General features: G+C 41.7%; 1 protein-coding gene and 1 long non-coding RNA gene across 6 annotated transcripts; one reads left to right on the forward strand and one right to left on the reverse strand.

Moving 5' to 3' along the window:
- Window positions 1–2,661: 2,661 nt before the first annotated feature.
- On the forward strand, window positions 2,662–8,763 carry LOC139837876 (uncharacterized). Its single transcript, XM_071827182.1, has 5 exons — window positions 2,662–3,417; window positions 4,856–5,258; window positions 6,592–7,027; window positions 7,101–8,573; window positions 8,685–8,763. The coding sequence occupies exons 1-5, from the start codon at window positions 2,662–2,664 to the stop codon at window positions 8,761–8,763; spliced, it is 3,147 nt and encodes a 1,048-aa protein (XP_071683283.1).
- A 1,650-nt stretch (window positions 8,764–10,413) lies between these two features.
- Window positions 10,414–18,499, reverse strand: LOC127341311 (uncharacterized). 5 transcript variants are annotated; one of them, XR_007875423.2, is made up of 5 exons: window positions 17,452–18,499; window positions 17,039–17,333; window positions 13,718–13,833; window positions 11,038–13,347; window positions 10,414–10,750 (listed from the first exon to the last, which is right to left on the reverse strand). It is a non-coding gene; the product is annotated as an uncharacterized lncRNA (long non-coding RNA). The 5 variants fall into 5 exon arrangements; XR_007875419.2 differs by having other exon boundaries at window positions 17,039–17,265; window positions 17,452–18,498; XR_007875425.2 differs by having other exon boundaries at window positions 17,039–17,199; window positions 17,452–18,497.
- Window positions 18,500–18,612: the final 113 nt, after the last annotated feature.

Genomic DNA, 18,612 nt, shown 5'->3' on the forward strand with positions numbered 1-18,612 from the left:
TCTAATCCCTAGGCCTTGTTCCTAAATACTGCTGCGTTACTACTGCTTGTTTATCGTTTCACCGCGCATTATCGCCGCAATACTACCACCATCAACTACACGCCAGCAAGCTATTTACTGGCGCCGTTGCTACTGCTACTATATATTCATACCACCTGTATTTCACTATCTCTTCGCTGAACTAGTGCACCTATTAGGTGTGTTGGGGACACACGAGACTTCTTGCTTTGTGGTTGCAGGGTTGCATGAGAGGGATATCTTTGACCTCTTCCTCCCTGAGTTCGATAAACCTTGGGTGATCCACTTAAGGGAAAACTTGCTGCTGTTCTACAAACCTCTGCTCTTGGAGGCCCAACACTGTCTACAGGAAAGGAGGGGGAACGTAGACATCAGTCTACTATCATCGCACGGAAGTTTCACGTCATACTAAAATGCGCCCCATGTAGCTGCTTCACAAATAAAAACCGTTTTGGCACGCTAAAAATGAAACGACGGTCGCTCGTGGGTCGGATTAGAAATCCGCACCCGGGGTCTTGCTTCCCATCCTAGGGCCCACACACGTGCCAAATATGACCTCGTTTCGGGAAACTATGCCATGCTGAGGCCGTTTCCCACCTCATTTCCCCTGAAATCCATAGAACTCCGGACGTGATAGCCCTTTTCGTGAAGGGTTTTTCAAAATAATTGTCGTATCCCAGTTTTGACAAACGGAATAGTTACCATGACATATAAAATGACGCCACGCGGCTCCGTGGGATTTTTTGACTTCGTTCAAATTGCCATCTAGCCAAAACAGGGCCACCGGGACATGCGGTATCGCCGTACCGGGCGTGCGGGTGCACCCATTCGCGAACAAACTAAACGGACAAAAATTAGCACATATAATGATGCGTCGTAGAACTAAAAACACTTTTTCCGGAATTTCTGGAGTGACGGATAGTTGAGGCCTAGTTCAAATCCGGCCAGTTTCCAGCGGATTCGGCGGGACACCGTCGGAAGCCACATGGGTTCTCAAATAGCTAACGCGTGTACATGCCATGTGATAGGTGGTGCGTAGGTGGTCTACTATCATCGCACGGAGGTTTCACGTCATACTAAAATGCGCCCCATGTAGCTGCTTCACAAATAAAAACCGTTTGGGCACGCTAAAAATAAAAAGATGGTTTCCCGTGGGCCGGATTAGAAATCCGCGTCCGAGGTCTTGCTTCCCATCCTAGGGCCAACACACGTGCCAAATATGACCTCATTTCGGCAAACTATGTCATGCCGAGGCCGTTTCCCACCTCATTTCCGATAAAGTCAACCAGATTTAAACTAGAGGTACTTGATCTATTGCTCACGATTTTTGGGTAAATTAAATTGTAGGTTCAAAATATGATATGGATGTCATATTTGTATTCCTCTCATTTTTCTGATCAATTTAGACATATTATTTGCCAAATTCGTATTTACTGATATTAATTATTCCATATTAAATAAAAAGACAAAAATGAAATCATTTAATTGTTTTTCAAATTCTATATTATTATTATTTATATATATTTATTGTTGTTTACTTAAGTAATTGTTTAGAATTCAAAAATATAGGGATGTGGCAGCACCGTCAAAGGGTTAATATGATTGATATGGTAGTATTAACAACAAGGGCGTCATTTCTTTCATGAAAGCTCATCCGAAGAGAACCAAGAAGTTAAGCGTGCTGGGGCAGGAGTAGTGTGAGGATGGGTGACCAACTCGAAAGTTTGACTACAAGTGCAATTTGACCTAATATTAGGTGTACTAAGTGTAAGTGTGATTGTGAAAGATTAACAAGTAAAAAAGAATAAGAAGAAAATGGAAAAAAAATATTTTTTTAAAAAAACATAATTTGAATCTTTTTACAATTTTTTTTTGAAAATTTTGAAATACTATGCCGACGGTATAACTGTTGGCACAACAATCTGTGCCGACGGTGATCGGGCAGTCCCCGACCAGAACTATACCGACGACGCTACGCCGACGGTCACCGTCGGCACAGCCTATGCCGACGGCCTTTTTTGCTGTGCCGACGGCTGCCAGCCGTCGGCAGACTGGAGCTCTCCCGTAGTGCATCCCTAACCGTAGTCTTGACCTGAGCGAGGCAGAATGCGGAACGACGACGACGGCCGGCGACGCTGTCCCAGCAGGGCCTCCGTCAACATCCAGCTGCTCATGCGCCCGTCCTCTCCATCTACGATATCTTTGATGCGATTGTGCAGCCGGACGTGCGTCTCTCCAGCAGCTTAGTTGAAGCCGCAGTTTGATTTAATTTCTGCTTCTTCTCGTGAGATCTGGAGTATGTGTAATTTGATGTTGCTGTTCCTTACTATTTTTTTCACCAATGTTCTTGTAGGCGTGAAGAATAATTCTGCCTGTTAAAGTAGATGTATATCTGTACACGTATGTATGTAGGTCTCCTGTATTTGTACCCCTTGATGACAAGGTGGACCATGTAATCTGTCCAATATATATATGCACCACGCGGCCCTGATTAGGGTTACGCTTCCCAGAATTATCTTTTATATGGTATCAGAGCGAGGCTTCCCAGATTGCATCTAGCCTTTGTCTCGTTCTTGCGCGGCCACCGCGTCGGAATCTCGACGTCGTTCAAGCCGCCGCGCGCCTTCCTCTTACGCTGTCGCCATGATGCCTGGAGGAACGTCTTCGTCGTCTTCAACCTCTGGCATCCTCAACAGCGTGGTCACCGAGAAGCTCAATGGTGACAATTTCCTCCTCTGGCAGGCCCAGATTCTCCCTGATATTCGTGGTGCCCTGTTGTATGGCTACCTCGATGGGACGGCGGTGGAACCGCCGAAGGAGGTGACTTCCACAGGAACTGACGGGAAGGAGGTGACTGTCCCGAACCCGGAGTACGCGCGATGGATCGCGCAGGATCAGTTTGTCCTCGGGTACCTTCTGAGGAACATGACCAAGGAGATCCTTGTCCAGATGGTTGGACAGACTAGCGCCGCCGGTGTCTGGGGCGCAATTACTGAGATGTTCTCGTCTCAGTCTCGGTCCCGTGTTGTCAACCTACGTACTCGTCTGAATCAGACAAGGAAGGAGAACAAGACCGCCTCTGTCTTCTTTGGACAGATCAAAAGTCTTGCTGATGAGATGGCAACAGCCGGCAAGCCTCTTGACAACGATGACATTATATCGTATGTTCTAGCCGGCCTTGATGAAGACTATGACGGCTTTGTTGCTTCCATCAATGCACTGCTTAAGGCACAAAAGACTGTCAGCATTGGTGATCTGTACTCAATGCTTCTGGCCGCCGAGGTTCGGATTGAGAACCGAACTCCAGGAAGTGGATCTTCTGCAAACGCCGCGACTCGAGGAGGTCGTGGATACTGTGGCCAGGAGGGCCGTGGTGGTGGACGCGGTGGCTACCAAGATGTCAACACCCGGATTTTTAAGTCCGAATGCCTATTATGTCATACATCGCAATCCCAGGAATATTGTTGTTGCGAGGCATAATAGTTAAGTATCACAGTCATCATTCATTACAAACCATAAGTCTTACAAATTGGAATCACATGATCCATATTACACGAATAGTTGATCTATTGATCAACGAATAAACACAAGTTCCTAATTCAACATAGCGGAAGCGTAAGATACAAGGACTCTCTAGTCCACAGGCCAACGCTTGACGTCGGAAGGCGCTTAGTTGTCGTAGGCGTCCTGCTGGTCATCTCCTTGGTCATCTTCATACTCTGGTCATTTGAATAGCCAGGGACAAAGCCGTGAGTACGTTGAGTACTCGCAAACTAATACTAATGTAAGTGCTAGACATTCTAGTAGGGTTTGCTAAGCTCTAATTTATTTGCATAAAGCTAGTTTTAGTTCACAAAGTTTTGAGAAAAGCTTACTCAATTGCTAACTAACCCAAGTGGGAACATTAGTGTCATTCCCACCATTCAAGTGGTGATTTCAATTCAATCCACCACAAGTCATTTCACCATCACCTTTCAACATCATTTTCAAAGATATGACATCGGAAACTGGATGGCCTTTCCAACCGTCCGTAACCGTGGACGCGGCTATTCGAATAGGTTTACACTCTGCAGAGGTTGCACACTTGTGCCACAACATTTGATTTCATCCGTCGGGATTTCCCCGAATCATCGTAACACAGTACGCGGATCATCAACCATAACCTTTCACTTACGAATCCTAGTATGAGCACCTCTCCCCATGAGCTTGGCCTCCCAGTGAAGACAGACAGTCAGCCTGGGAACTGCACAGGGCTTGGGCCGGACATTCACCTCATTTTGCATCATATCGTATCGTTTCTTTTGTGGTAGAGGCAGCTTTCGGCATAACCCCGATGACGCTTGTTTAGAGGGAACCCATACTAAGACGCATAAACTTCCAGTTAAGCCCTACCCATAATCAGGTATTGTGGGGGTACTTAATAATTGGAAAGGTATCGCATTCAAACCAACATCATGTTTTATCAAAAATCACCATCTTCTCTTGGTCATATTCACCTTCAAAAATCATTCAATGGAATGCATCTTCATTCCAAGGTTTCAAAAATCTTTCAACTTCACAAGGTTCCCATCTAGAGTAGTCAAGTTTAGTTCATTAGCACTAGCTCTAATTCATGAGGGGTGCTACCTTGCTTTGCTTGTAAGAGACTAACTCACTACTCTAATAACCAACTTGTACTTTGACCAAAGTTAACTATAAAAGTAACTCATTTAGAAAACAAGTAAAAACTTGTAAAGAAAAAACTTGGGATGGGTTCACCTAAGGAAAGATAAGAAACATGGTGCCTTGCCCCAAGGGGCTTTGCACTTTGCAAGAATATTAGCTTGCACAAGACTAGCGCGGGAACGGTGGCGGCTATGATCAGCGCGGGAATAACTACCGCGGCAACGACAGGCGCCCTAATAACAACAACTATGACAATCGTGGCAATGGTGGCCGTGGCTATAACAATCAGCAAGGGTACCGCTACAATGGAGGTGGTGACCAGGGTCCTAGGCCGGTTTGCCAAGTCTGTGGCAAGGAGGGTCACATAGCGCTGAATTGTTGGAAAAGGTTCCGGAAGAACTATCATGGTCCTAAGAGGTCAGCAGGTGCAGCTGTTGGATCTGGATCATATGGCATTGATACAAATTGGTATAGCGACTCCGGGGCGACTGATCATATCACCAGCGAGCTGGACAAGCTCCATGTGAGGGAGCGCTACAATGGGAATGAGCAAATCCACACAGCAAATGGTACAGGTATGGATATTCATCATATTGGTAGTTCTGTTCTTCATACTCCTCACCATGACCTGCATCTCAAAAACATTCTCCATGTTCCACAAGCCACTAAAAATCTCTTGTCAACTAGTCGTCTAGCTCAAGATAATCATGCATTTGTTGAGTATTGGCCTAATTCTTTTTTTGTTAAGGATCAGGACACGAGGAGAATTCTGCTCCAAGGTAGCTGTGTTGATGGTCTCTATCCTGTGCCGGCCATGGAGTCCTCTACCTCATCCCTGGGTCGGCAAGCACATGGTGTCGCCAAGTCATCATCCTCGCTTTGGCATAGACGTCTAGGTCATCCTTCTTCGAGTGTAGTACATCAAGTTCTTCGAGATAATAAAATTCCGTTTAGTGAGTGAAATAAAGAGTCTGTTTGTGATGCTTGTCAACAGGCCAAGAGTCATCAACTACCATATCCCAAGTCTTCTAGTGTGTCTCTGTCTCCACTTGAACTTGTATTTTCTGATGTTTGGGGTCCAGCCCCTGATTCTGTTGGGAGATATAAATACTATGTTAGTTTTATTGATGATTTCAGTAAGTTTACATGGATCTACTTGTTGAAAAATAAATCTGATGTATTTCAGAAGTTTCATGACTTTCAGCATCTTGTTGAGCGCCTCTTTGACAAGAAAATTATTGCCATGCAAACAGATTGGGGGGGTGAGTATCAAAAACTCAATTCCTTTTTCCAGCGCATTGGCATTACTCACCTTGTCTCTTGCCCTCATGCACATCAACAGAATGGACCTGCTGAGCGTAAACATCGACACATTGTTGAGGTTGGTCTCTCGCTCCTTGCCTATGCTTCCATGCCCCTCAAGTTTTGGGATGAAGCTTTTCTCACGGCGGTCTATCTCATCAATCGTCTCCCTAGCAAAGTCATTCAGTCTCAAACACCTATTGAGCGTCTCCATGGTGATAAGAGTGATTATTCCTTTTTACGGATTTTTGGGTGCGCTTGTTGGCCCAACCTTCGTCCGTATAACAAGCGCAAGCTAGAATTCCGCTCAAAACAAAGGCGCTTTTCTTGGGTATAGCAATGTTCACAAAGGCTACAAGTGTCTTGATATTTCCACTGGGCGTGTGTATATCTCACGTGATGTTGTTTTTGATGAGACGGTGTTTCCGTTTGCCTCACTTCATTCTAATGCGGGCGCTCGATTGCGGGCTGAAATTAATCTTCTTCCTCTTCATTTGCAACCCTCTCTATTGCATGGTCACGAGGAGCGTGTTTTACAGGCTAACACTGATGATAATCCTACTGTTACTATTCCTGCTGAATCTGCTGATTTTTCTGTGCCTGGAGGTGCTTCTACTGATGTTTCAGGTTCTGGAACGAGAACCGATGCAGATTCTGGCGCCAGTCAATCAGCGCCGGCGCAATCTTCCTTGGGATCGCCAGCGCCAGGTGCTCAGGATCCTTCCGTGCCAGGCGTCTCGGGATCGGAGCTGGTCCCTTCTGCTAGTGGGCGTGCGTCCGGCGTGGCGCCCCCGCACTCGCCTGCGTCGCGCCGTGGAGATTCTCTCCCGTCCCTGTCGGCTGACAGCTCCCGCACGCCCGGATTGTCTACGCCGCCTGCAGGTCACACACCGTCTGCCACAGGGTTCTCTGGATCGTCTGTGCCAGATACATCGCCGATTCTCGTCGATTCTCGGAGCAGAGTCTGGATCCTCTGTGGCTGCAGCTCCTGTAGCCACTGCTGCACCAGTGCAGGAACGCCGCCATACTCGACTTCAGAGTGGTATTTCTCGGCCTAAAGAGTTCACTGATGGTACTATCCGTTATGATCGTATTCGCTTTGGTAATTTTTGCAGCACTGGTGAACCTACGAGTTCTAGTGAAGCATTCTCCGATCCTCGCTGGAAAGCGGCTATGGATGAGGAATATCTTGCTCTCATGAAGAACAAGACCTGGCATCTGGTTCCTTCTGCTAGGGGACAAAATGTCATTGATTGCAAATGGGTTTATAAAGTGAAGCGTAAAGCTGATGGCACTGTGGATCGCTATAAAGCTCGTTTGGTTGCAAAAGGATTCAAGCAACGCTATGGGATTGACTATGAGGATACATTCAGTCCTGTTGTCAAGGCGGCTACTATTCGTTTAGTCCTGTCTATTGCAGTGTCTCGGAGGTGGACGCTTCGTCAGCTAGATGTGAAGAACGCGTTTTTGCATGGTGTTCTGGAAGAAGAGGTCTATATGAGACAACCACCTGGGTATGAGTCTCGACTGGGACATGTGTGCAAGCTCGATAAAGCTTTGTATGGGCTCAAACAGGCGCCTCGAGCATGGTATTCCCGACTCAGTTCTAAACTTCAGTCTCTTGGTTTTTCTGCATCCAAGGCTGATACTTCTCTGTTTTTCTACAACAAAGGGGGAGTGTATGTGTTCATGTTAATCTATGTTGATGATATTGTTGTTGCTAGCTCCTCAGAGAAGGCAGTTGATGCTCTCTTGCGTGACCTTGGGGCTGACTTTGCTCTCAAAGATTTGGGGGCGTTGCACTACTTTCTTGGCATTGAGGTTAAACCAGTTCATGATGGTCTCATTATGTCTCAAGAAAAATATGCCAAGGATTTGCTTCACCGAGTGAATATGACTATCTGTAAGGCTGTTGATACTCCATTGTCGGTATCTGACAAGTTGTCCTTGGTTGATGGTGAAGCGTTGAGCCCTGATGATTCTACACGCTACAGGAGCATTGTTGGAGCTCTTCAGTATATTACTTTGACAAGACCTGATATTGCGTTTTCAGTTAATAAAGTCTGTCAATTTCTTCATGCTCCTACAACAGTTCATTGGACGGCAGTCAAGCGGATTTTGAGGTACTTGCAGGGTACCGTCTCTCTTGGACTACAGTTTAGTAGTTGTTCCTCTACATTGGTCAGTGCTTTCTCTGATGCTGATTGGGCAGGTTGCCCAGATGATAGAAGATCTACCAGTGGTTTTGCAGTATATTTTGGGACTAATTTGATCTCATGGAGTGCTAGGAAACAGGCTACAGTTTCCAGGTCTAGTACTGAGGCTGAATATAAAGCCCTTGGTAATGCTACTGCAGAGGTTATCTGGGTGCAGACTTTACTCACTGAGTTGGGGGTGCCGCAGCCTCGAGCGGCAGTCTTATGGTGCGATAATATTGGAGCAACATATCTCTCTGCTAATCCAGTATTTCATGCTAGGACCAAGCATATTGAGGTGGATTATCACTTTGTTCGTGAGAGAGTTGCTCGGAAGCTTTTGGACATTCGATTCATTCCTTCAGGAGATCAAGTGGCTGATGGTTTTACCAAGTCACTGGCTACAAGACAATTACAAGTCTTTCGTCGCAATCTTAACTTGGATAAGTTATGATTGAGGGAGGGTGTTAAAGTAGCTGTATATCTGTACACGTATGTATGTAGGTCTCCTGTATTTGTACCCCTTGATGACAAGGTGGACCATGTAATCTGTCCAATATATATATGCACCACGCGGCCCTGATTAGGGTTACGCTTCCCAGAATTATCTTTTACACTGCCTTCAAGCATCATTTGAAAATTCTAGTTACTCCTCATTTTTATCTTATTGACATATAATTGATTGGATATATGCAAATATTGTCCAGAATTTATTATGATACATGTAGAACACAGGAAAAGCTTCGAACTCACATAAATATGTAATTCCAAACTCTAACCATCCAAACATGATTTGGAATCGGTGCTGCATTCAGATTCCATGAGCTGATTCAACGAACAACCAAACAACACAATTGGAATTAATGCCCAGTTCAGTTTCCTTATTGTTTTGGTATTCCACTCCAATTCAATTCCAAAGCTCAATTACGTGCATCCAAACACAGCGTAAGCGTAATTGGCGAGGAAGCACAAAATTGTGTCTTCTGCCACCATGATGACCCAATAAACGTCTATTTGTATTCGACATTTGCTCGAGAGGTGTGTTCTATTTCTCATGTAGCTTCTAATATATATCCACCTAATATTGTCTAAATTATGTTCCGATAATTCATGAGAAACTTATTAATGGCCTACAAAAAACGCAGATGTGAAGACCAAAATAAATGTGTAATGCCTACTTAGGGCTGCATTTTCTTTCCACGTAGCCGAAAATACAACATGTGTTTATAGAAAATTTTACAAGTTCGTAGAAATAATGTTCACGCATGTGAGGGGTTGGTCCTGTATTCAGCCTCCCGCCCCGTAGAAGTAAGGGGCCAAAAGCCACCCCGTAGCCAAAACTGTAAAAAATCGACACGGGGTCTGTTTTACGGGGTCTGCTAGACGGCCGGGTAGAGCCATACCCCGTATATCGACGGTTATTTTACGGGGTTGGACCTTTTAAGAGATCTGTTAGACCTGCTCTAATGTACTCCATGTTTGCAAGTGGACCTCTGCCAACGGAACAGCTGTGGATATTCCTTGTTCAAAGCGTACTAACCTTTATCCACCAACGGCATGCACCTTTGTTGAAAAGAAAAATGGAATGTTATGGTGGGCAGTGTGCCACGCGACGGGTGATGAGTCGATTATCTTTAGCCGCGGCGCAGTTGGCTGCCTGGGTCTGACCTGACCTGGTGCACCGCCCCTCGGAGGCTGGGACGTCCTATGTCGGCTCGCGCCATCACGTCTCTGGACGGACGCACCCCACGCGCGGAGCAAGTTGACGCCGGCCGCTTGGTTCCTTTCCTTGGGAGCGAAGGCAAAAGAAGAGCTACATGACACGGGCCCTGCTCGGGTGGTTTCCGGTGGGAGACGCGGTGGCACATGGTTTTCTCTTCCCTACGTGTACTCTCAGAGTTGGAAGTGGTAGAGCACGAATAATACCATACACTAGATTTAGATGTGCGCCTTGGCGCACGACCCCGTGGAGTCCGTGCTAATGTTTACTTTATATAGGAATGGTAAAATTAACTACCAATATATTAATATATTTCTAAGTTTTTATAAAAAGTTGTCAGGAGAATTAAATTACAAACGGAGAAGCAAAATTAGAGTCACCCCTTGGCACGCGGCCTGGTCTTTCGCATTAATGAACATTTTGTAGAACACTTTATAGTAAACTTGGGGAACAAAGTCAGCGGCGACGACGTACATGATTACCAGAATCAGTACAAAATTGCACATATTAGTCTAACCGACCAACCATTGGTGATAATACCTACTGTTGCAAAAGAGATCAAACAACAAAATTGAATAGGCTACAGCAAAATTGAATAGGCTACGGGGACTACAGAATACACAATAATTTTATAAATGCAACCTTGTTTCTAAGCTTAGGAACTGTTTGACTTCACACATCAGGTATTCATTAGTATATTCTATCTCTTCAAGTTGAGCGTAGTGAAAATCTCTGATGACCATGTAAGTTGCTTCTTCAATGTATATGCTATTTCATAATCTGTAGATTGGATTTCCGACACCTTCATGGACACAGTAGGACCTTCCGGCGGCAATGTAGAGTCTTCAAACTACATATACAAAATGGGCGAGACATTAGGAAGATTAGAAACATCATGATGTTTTTTACTAAGGTCTTTGTAACCAGCATTTTCGTTACAAAATAAACATGTGGAACAGAGCAAATAGTTTAGTCTATGCAAATCATCAATGAGTGTATATGAGAAACACATTTGTGCTTTTAGTACAGACCATTGAAAAGGAACTTTAAAACATCTTCTTTTCAATTCATATATATTTGTCAGGAGCCTACAGCCTACAGGAGAACAAATATGCATGGCAACATACTGCAGCGTACCACAGCTTCACAAGAAGAGCCATCAGCCACCACACAACATGCTCCAGCTGCATCTCTCGGAAGCACCAGCACGGTGTTCCATTGGAACAGAAATTGGCCTTTCATTCCGTTTCTACTTATAGGAATCATTTCATCAGTGCAGCAATTTCTCGTTTCCTTTGTTGGATATTTCCTCTGTAGAGTTTGCCCATGATTGCAAAGAGTCCAGAGCTCTACTTTTTTGTGAGAATTATTCTAAAATACTGACAGTAACCGAACAGAAAAACATAACAATTTGTGAAAACATACATCGAACTCCTGGAGAAATTGAAGGTAAGTCGGTTGTCCATGAATGAGGAGATAAATAGATTAAAAAACATTTTGCAATCATTGTGATAAATGAAAATTCAGAATCAGGTGAGTCTGAGGTATCTAAAAACATGCACAACAATAGCTGTTTGGTAATGAAAACAAATAGGACTTGGTCTGATTGGCCCGCATGCTATTTCTTAAGGAGGTTTACAAAGATTATTTCTGAATATATTGTCTTTTCTTGGCATTCACAGAGAGCATTTTCAAAATTTTATATTTTCTTTTAGTGCCATCGTTTTTACTACATGTTTTTCCAAGCCACAATATTGCCTTGCTAAGCCCCGAATGAACAAACAATTAGTGCCAGGCATCAAACACAAACCATTACCCAAATGGATTTATATGGTGTAAGTAATTAATTTTAATTGTGGAACTATACACAGGAATGTGCAGCTGCTTTTGTATTTTTAAAACTCGTTATAGAGCATTTGTTGCATTAGAATCACTTGATACATGGAACCCTACAAGGTGGGTTACCGATCAAGCTCCAAAACCAGACGATGTGCATTGGTCAAATATTTGGCTTCCCTATGATTAAGAAGATTTGGATTTGGCGGATAGTTATGCTTCGAGGATCTATTGCTTTAATGCTCTTATTTCTGGGACCAGTGGCATTTATACAAGGTCTAGAGAAATACATATCAGACTCCAGAGCTTTACTTTTTGTGAGAACTATTCTCAAATACTGATAGTAGACGATAAGAAAAAAAGTAACAATTTGTGAAAACATACATCAAACTCCTGGAGAAATTGAAGGTAATTCGTTTGTCCATGAGTGAGGAGATAAATAAATTGAAAATCATTTTGCAATCATTATGATAAATGAAAATTCAGAATCAGGTGAGTCTGAGGTATCTAAAAACATGCACAAAAATAGTTGTTTGGTAATGAAAACAAGTCAGACTTGGTCTGATTGGCCCGCATGCTATTTTTTAAGGAGATTTACAAAGCTTATTTCTGAATATATTGTCGTTTCTTGGCATTCACAGAGAGCATTTTCAAAATTTCTATTTTCTTTTAGTGCCTTCGTTATTACTACATGTTTTTCCAAGCCACAATATTGCCTTGCTAAGCGCCGAATGAACAAACAATTACTGGCAGGCATCAAACACAAACCATTACTCAGATGGATTTATCTGGTGCAAGTAAATAATTTTAATTGTGGAACTGTACACAGGAATGAGCAGCTGCTTTTGTATTTTTCAAAACTCGTTACAGAGCATTTGTTGCATTAGAATCACTTGAGACATCCAACCCTACAAGGTGGGTTACCGATCAAGCTCCAAAACCATATGATGTGTATTGTTCAAACATTTGGCTTCCCTATAATTAAGCAAATTTGGATTTGGCGGATAGTTATACTTCGAGGATCTATTGTTTTAATACTCTCATTTCTGGGACCGGTGGCATTTAAACAAGGTCTAACAGAGCCAGCGCATTTGCAGCGGAAGCCTCCTTTCATTAATGGGTTATCGACAAAGTAATTACCAACTTTTAATGGAACCGAACTCTAGTATTAAAGTTCGTCATCATATCCATTGACTTGTAGAAGCATGTACACATCAGATCTAATTTAGAGTTTAAACTTGAAACAACATGAAAAATAGTTGATATTTAGATTGATTAACACGTCCTATTTTGGTGCATCTTGTGCTTTGAGATTCTTGAGGCCCCATTCAGCATAGACATATGGTCTTTTGTTCACCATTAAGCATAGACATATGGCATTTTGTTCATTTGTAGGTGGCTTCTATTGATTCCTCTTATGCGTGTAGGAAATACATGACCCCGAGAGTACCTAGATACCTTCCAAGTGTCATCCTTGGCAACATGGGAAACTAAAATATAAGGATAGAATTTACCGGTCAATGGTGTATTTTGGAGACCATGTTGTTCACCAAAGTAGCTTCTTGAAAATGGACGGTTGTACTATACGTATGTCTGGAGTATATATACACTCTGAAAAATATATAAAGTGAAATTACTACAGAACATTCACATATCTGCATGTCAAATATTGAAGGAAGAAATATCTAAAGCTTTAGATCTATCTTACCATACACTAATTAGAACTACAGAAATGTGAGAATTGTATCTGCATGCCAATTTATCAGTGCCACTACCAATATGCATAAATTTGGTTTGAGTAATGTATCACAGCTAAATTATAAAAATCACCGCCTTGGCTGAATCATCTACGATGTTTTGAACAGCCAGTACGGCCAAGCTATCGCACGAGCAATCGCACCATCACCCTTCGCCTCTCTATCATATCATCTGGGGTGAGCACAGATCTAGAATATAAAGAAGAGACGTGGAGGACAATTACCTGAATAACTGAGAGGAGGGCAACAAGGAGTATTGCTTGGATACATCAGAATCCAAATGGTCTTCAGTATAGAGTGGTAGCATCTATTGCCAAAAATCAACCATTAACAAATTACCCTGTAAAACACAATAAGGTATCAGATGATTAATGTATGGAAATGATGTAAATGGCAACATCAATGGACACGTGGGCAACATCAACGGGCACATACAGAATCAGAATTTACATCGTGAGCAATTAATATGGATGTATACCATATGGTACACTTAGCAGCTAGGACATCATGTTTCCTCGTAGCTTTCAAATCTCAAAACTTTGAAATAAGACCGTAGTCTCAAAACTTTGAAATAAGGCAGTAATCAGAAAACATGTTTACTGAAATACGCTTCTACTCCAAGGTTGACCTATAGTATTGCCAAATCTAAAGCACCTCACATTGTGTGTCTCGCCTAACAGTTTAAGTAGTTGAGGTTCAAAATGCAGGCTTCGTCATCCGTTAGAGGTTTCAAATGATGATAATTTAGTCTAGACATCAAAGCTATTAATGATTAGGGAGCAATTATGCCCAAAATTATTCGAAGGTCCTATGGTTCAATTGAAGCATTATTTCAGCGGCAAGTGCAAAAGTTACTCGAAGGATGAGCCATTGAGCATATATATTTTGGGGGATTAAAGCAAACCAGAGTGTATTTTCAACTGTAACATTGGCCAAATAGTTAATCTTATATATAGATTTAGTTAGTACGCGGACAAAGATTGATGTCAATCTTTTTACCAATACACAAGAAAATATGAGAATTATCCCTTCGGAAAGGTCTGGTAGCTGAATGAATAAGGATCCATATATTTAGAAAATAGATGTAGACATAGAACCGCGAAAAAGGTAGAGCTAAGATGCCATGGCTTAGTTTATCAATGCATGTTAATAGATCTTAATGATTCGATGGCACGGTGACCAAAAAAGGCATATGCTTTGATAACCAAAAGAGGGTTCAAAGAAAAATATCAAATCAGTTTTAGGATCTGAACATCTATGCAAACTGATCTAATTATATGAGAGAAAAGGGGAACCAATGAAAATTATTGAATCAGTTTTACCAAAGGAACATGGTGAATTCTATACATACATGAATAAAATTATGTAACTAAATAATATACTCTGAAAGACCATTGGCGATACTTTTAATGACACTGAAAATTACAACAAATATTGAAGACTCTGACAAACTGGAATGCAAAACAAAGAAAAATAAGGGAAACTTACCGGAATAAATGATAGATTTTCCTGAATATCACAAGGCTAGCCCAGCAAAATGTTATTTGTAAAGAATAACCTGGAAATTAAAATATTCATGCTCAGATATGCATACTCACTAATCTCAATGGGTTGTATAAACATCATAAGAAACAACAAAATGGAACTTGCATGTCTAAACTGATCATAAACTCAAATACTAAAGACTGATATTTCAGATATCTAATCAAACTTTGGTGCTACAAAAGCAATGAAAGCGTAGCATCATTTGATATTACCTGCAATTAGTATAAACAAGCATAATTCACGAGTTAAAATTCTTGCCCTCATTGTCAGGTGTGCGGATATTATATAAAACATGGAGGGTATATAAATCCTTGCTGACTCAAAATATTTTGTCAAGGTTTTTTTTGGTTCCAAAAGGAAAGAAACGACATTATGCTAATTTAATAGTGTTACATACATAAAGAGAAAATCATCTAAAATAGAAGATGCTAAGCTGCATCTAAGTAGTAGTGTAGTAGTAACAACCTTTGAGTGATCAGATGATATATTTAAATAGGAATACATATAAAATTACCTAATAGCATTGGATTTATCTCAACATTTGTGAGACACATAAAAAGAAGCAACAAATAATGACTTCTTACATATAGCACGGATAGCAACACGTACAGGGGAAGAGTGAACAGTACATGTGTCAAATATGTGTATATGCATCTGGCCACTTTCCTCGTACATGATTTGAGGTCATGCCTGGCAATAGCAACTTCACACACAAGTTTTAACATTACACTAGGAAGCTTGCGGCGTGGCGCCACGCCGCGCCCGTGGTGGTGCCTTTTTTATGCATACAGTTAGCATTGATGTTAAAACGGACTTATATTTGTTAGATGTGAAATAGTATTGGCAATATAAGGTATTTATATTTATACTGGATTACATGGTGTACCATGCTAACAGTGTTGGTACACGTTTACACTGGGCGGAGGTGCACGGACTACAGTGCATTACGGAGGAGAAGACTCTAATGAATGTTACTGCTGACAGATAGAGCTGAATGTACGCTCAGGCATAGTGCACCGAGCTGAACATTTTACCACTCACCACTCCATCAGTTGAGTCCATCGCTATCCTCCTCGTCAGAAGAAGTGATAACAATGATCTCCTTCTTGCATACCAATTGCATATAGTAACTGTGACTACGTCGTCTTTGTTCACCAATTTTTTCTCTTCTGAAAATTTGAGTGGACGGAACGATAAGAGAAAGAAAAATAGAACACGTGTGGTTGCCCTGACTGACAAAAGCAATTTTGAGTAGACACCAAAGTCAATTGACGGCTATTTTGAGTAGACACCAAAGTCGATTACATCTAGGTAATAATTGCTATTCCGTGCAAACCGGAAATTTCATTTGACTGTACTAACTAACCGTATCGACCAGATCTTAATTCTTCATGTTGAGCAATAGAAATTGATGCCCGCGAGACAATATTGCTATGTATGTGTGACAATACAGAAAAGTGAGATATGTATGTGTCACAATATAGAAAAGTGATAGCCGCTGGGAGAGCGATCTCACTCATGAAACAGGAATAGCTGGGAGAACTGATACATGTTCCTAGCTAACTACAGTATATTGAGTTATATAAGTCGTAGATTAGTCAGTGATACTAATATACAATATATTGCTGCTTACTTAAACGGTTATCCCCTGGTAGTGTTTCAAAGGTATACTTTGCATGAATTGGAAAGGTTTTCCTACTTCCAGTAGGTTTAAGGAAATTCTCGTCTTAACAATGTCAGCTCTCATCGTAACAATGTCAGCTTTGGTTGAGGTAGCTGCTTATTTCGGAAAGAGTATGTGCCTTAACAATGTCAGCTTTGGTTGAGGTAGCTGCTTATTTCGGAAAGAGTATGTGCCTTAACAATGTCAGCTTTGGTTGAGGTAGCTGCTTATTTCGGAAAGAGTATGTGCCTTTCTGTTTGAATTAGATCATTATATGACACCAAGGCCTTTTTAGAACAGGAAACAATAAAATGATCACCTAATATGTTTGTCATACAAACAAAAGAAGCATGCCTTCCCTTATCTTGTTAAACACCAAGAACTCGGAATTGCCAGCCTTCTTGCCACCATCCATTAATATCTTTCGTTCTTTGTGGTAGCAGTTCGTCAACATCACAAAACAAAACCATGGGCCTCTTGCATATAACATGCTCTGTTCTGAATGGATATATAACATGTTAACCTCAAACCATGCCCATACGAATAAGTCACCCAATGCCTCACCTACAACAGAAGCAACGATAATCACACAACAGAAGCATTGCACATGATTGAGTTATCCCATGCCTCACCTACAACAGAAGCTATGATAATCACACCATAATGTCGGACATTTTATAAGTGACGCACACCAGATATGTTAGATAAGAAACACAAGAGCAGACCCTTGGCCATTGAACACAATTTTACCTTCAACGCAATAAGATGTCACAAAGTGCACGGGCTGTAGGCAGCTGTGCACCAAAAGCAGAGGGCCAGATCACAAGCGACATGGCCATGTAGAAAAGAGCACGCTTGAGCCGCCTCAATGACGGAGAATACCATGATGTAGTAAATGAAGTCAGCAACAAAAACACAATATCATACCTTTGATTCACCTGTTTCAGATTTGCACTGCTAAGCTGAAAAAATAAAAGGAAAGCTAATATTCGAAATATACATTGTCTTATTGATGAGTGTAACTTCGGGATACCCAATTATTACGATATTAATGGTTATGTGGACTGATTGCTAGAGCCTTTTCAACCTCGGAATGATTCTACTCGATTTACTTCCAAGTCTTTTTTCACCTACTGTGTGCTTGTGAGAGATAAAATTAGTCAGCTGCATCTGCACTTCTAAGTTCCTACTAAACACAACTCTGGATACCTATTTAAGTGGATGGAAATAATCCAAAATGTGTACGTAAGAACAGGGCCATTGTATTTGTGCTCAAACATTGTGTGTGCTTGTGAGAGCTTGATCTTTTTATGTCTAGATTAGCCAGCTGCATCTGCACTTCTAACTTCCTACAGATACATGTTGACTGATCTCTTTTAAGAGAACATCTGTATACTTGGTTAAGTAGATGGCAATAAGTCAAAATGTGAGTATAGGGAATTCATGTAATTTTAAAAAGTTGCAAAACTGAGTGGTAAGAAAATGTAATTATCTACTTGAAAATAATATTGGCTCTCACTGACTCATTGAGAGCAGCATATAACATAGCTTTGTGCTACTTTCTCCAAGGATAAACACGATGGTAATTATAACTGTACCTAAAGATTTGAACTCTAAAGTGTCACATCTAGCCACAGTAATGGGTTTGTTTGTTGTGCAGACCAAAAAAATTGTTAGTAATGCATGATAAACAATCTTGACATGATAGGCATGTTAAAAAAGAAATACCATGTACACTAACTACTGTTTTCAGTTAATAGAGACACACCCTCTATAGAAAAACGAAGAATCCAAGCTGCAATTAGAAAAAAGGGCAGCACTTAAGAAAAATATAATTACCTGAATGGTCAATGTCCAGAAAGTCGCCTTTGACCTTTGACTTAGCAGGATGTATGCAGGTAGAAGCAGCAC

This window comes from Lolium perenne, chromosome 3 (genome assembly GCF_019359855.2).
Source record: "Lolium perenne isolate Kyuss_39 chromosome 3, Kyuss_2.0, whole genome shotgun sequence".
Lineage (NCBI taxonomy): Eukaryota > Viridiplantae > Streptophyta > Magnoliopsida > Poales > Poaceae > Lolium > Lolium perenne.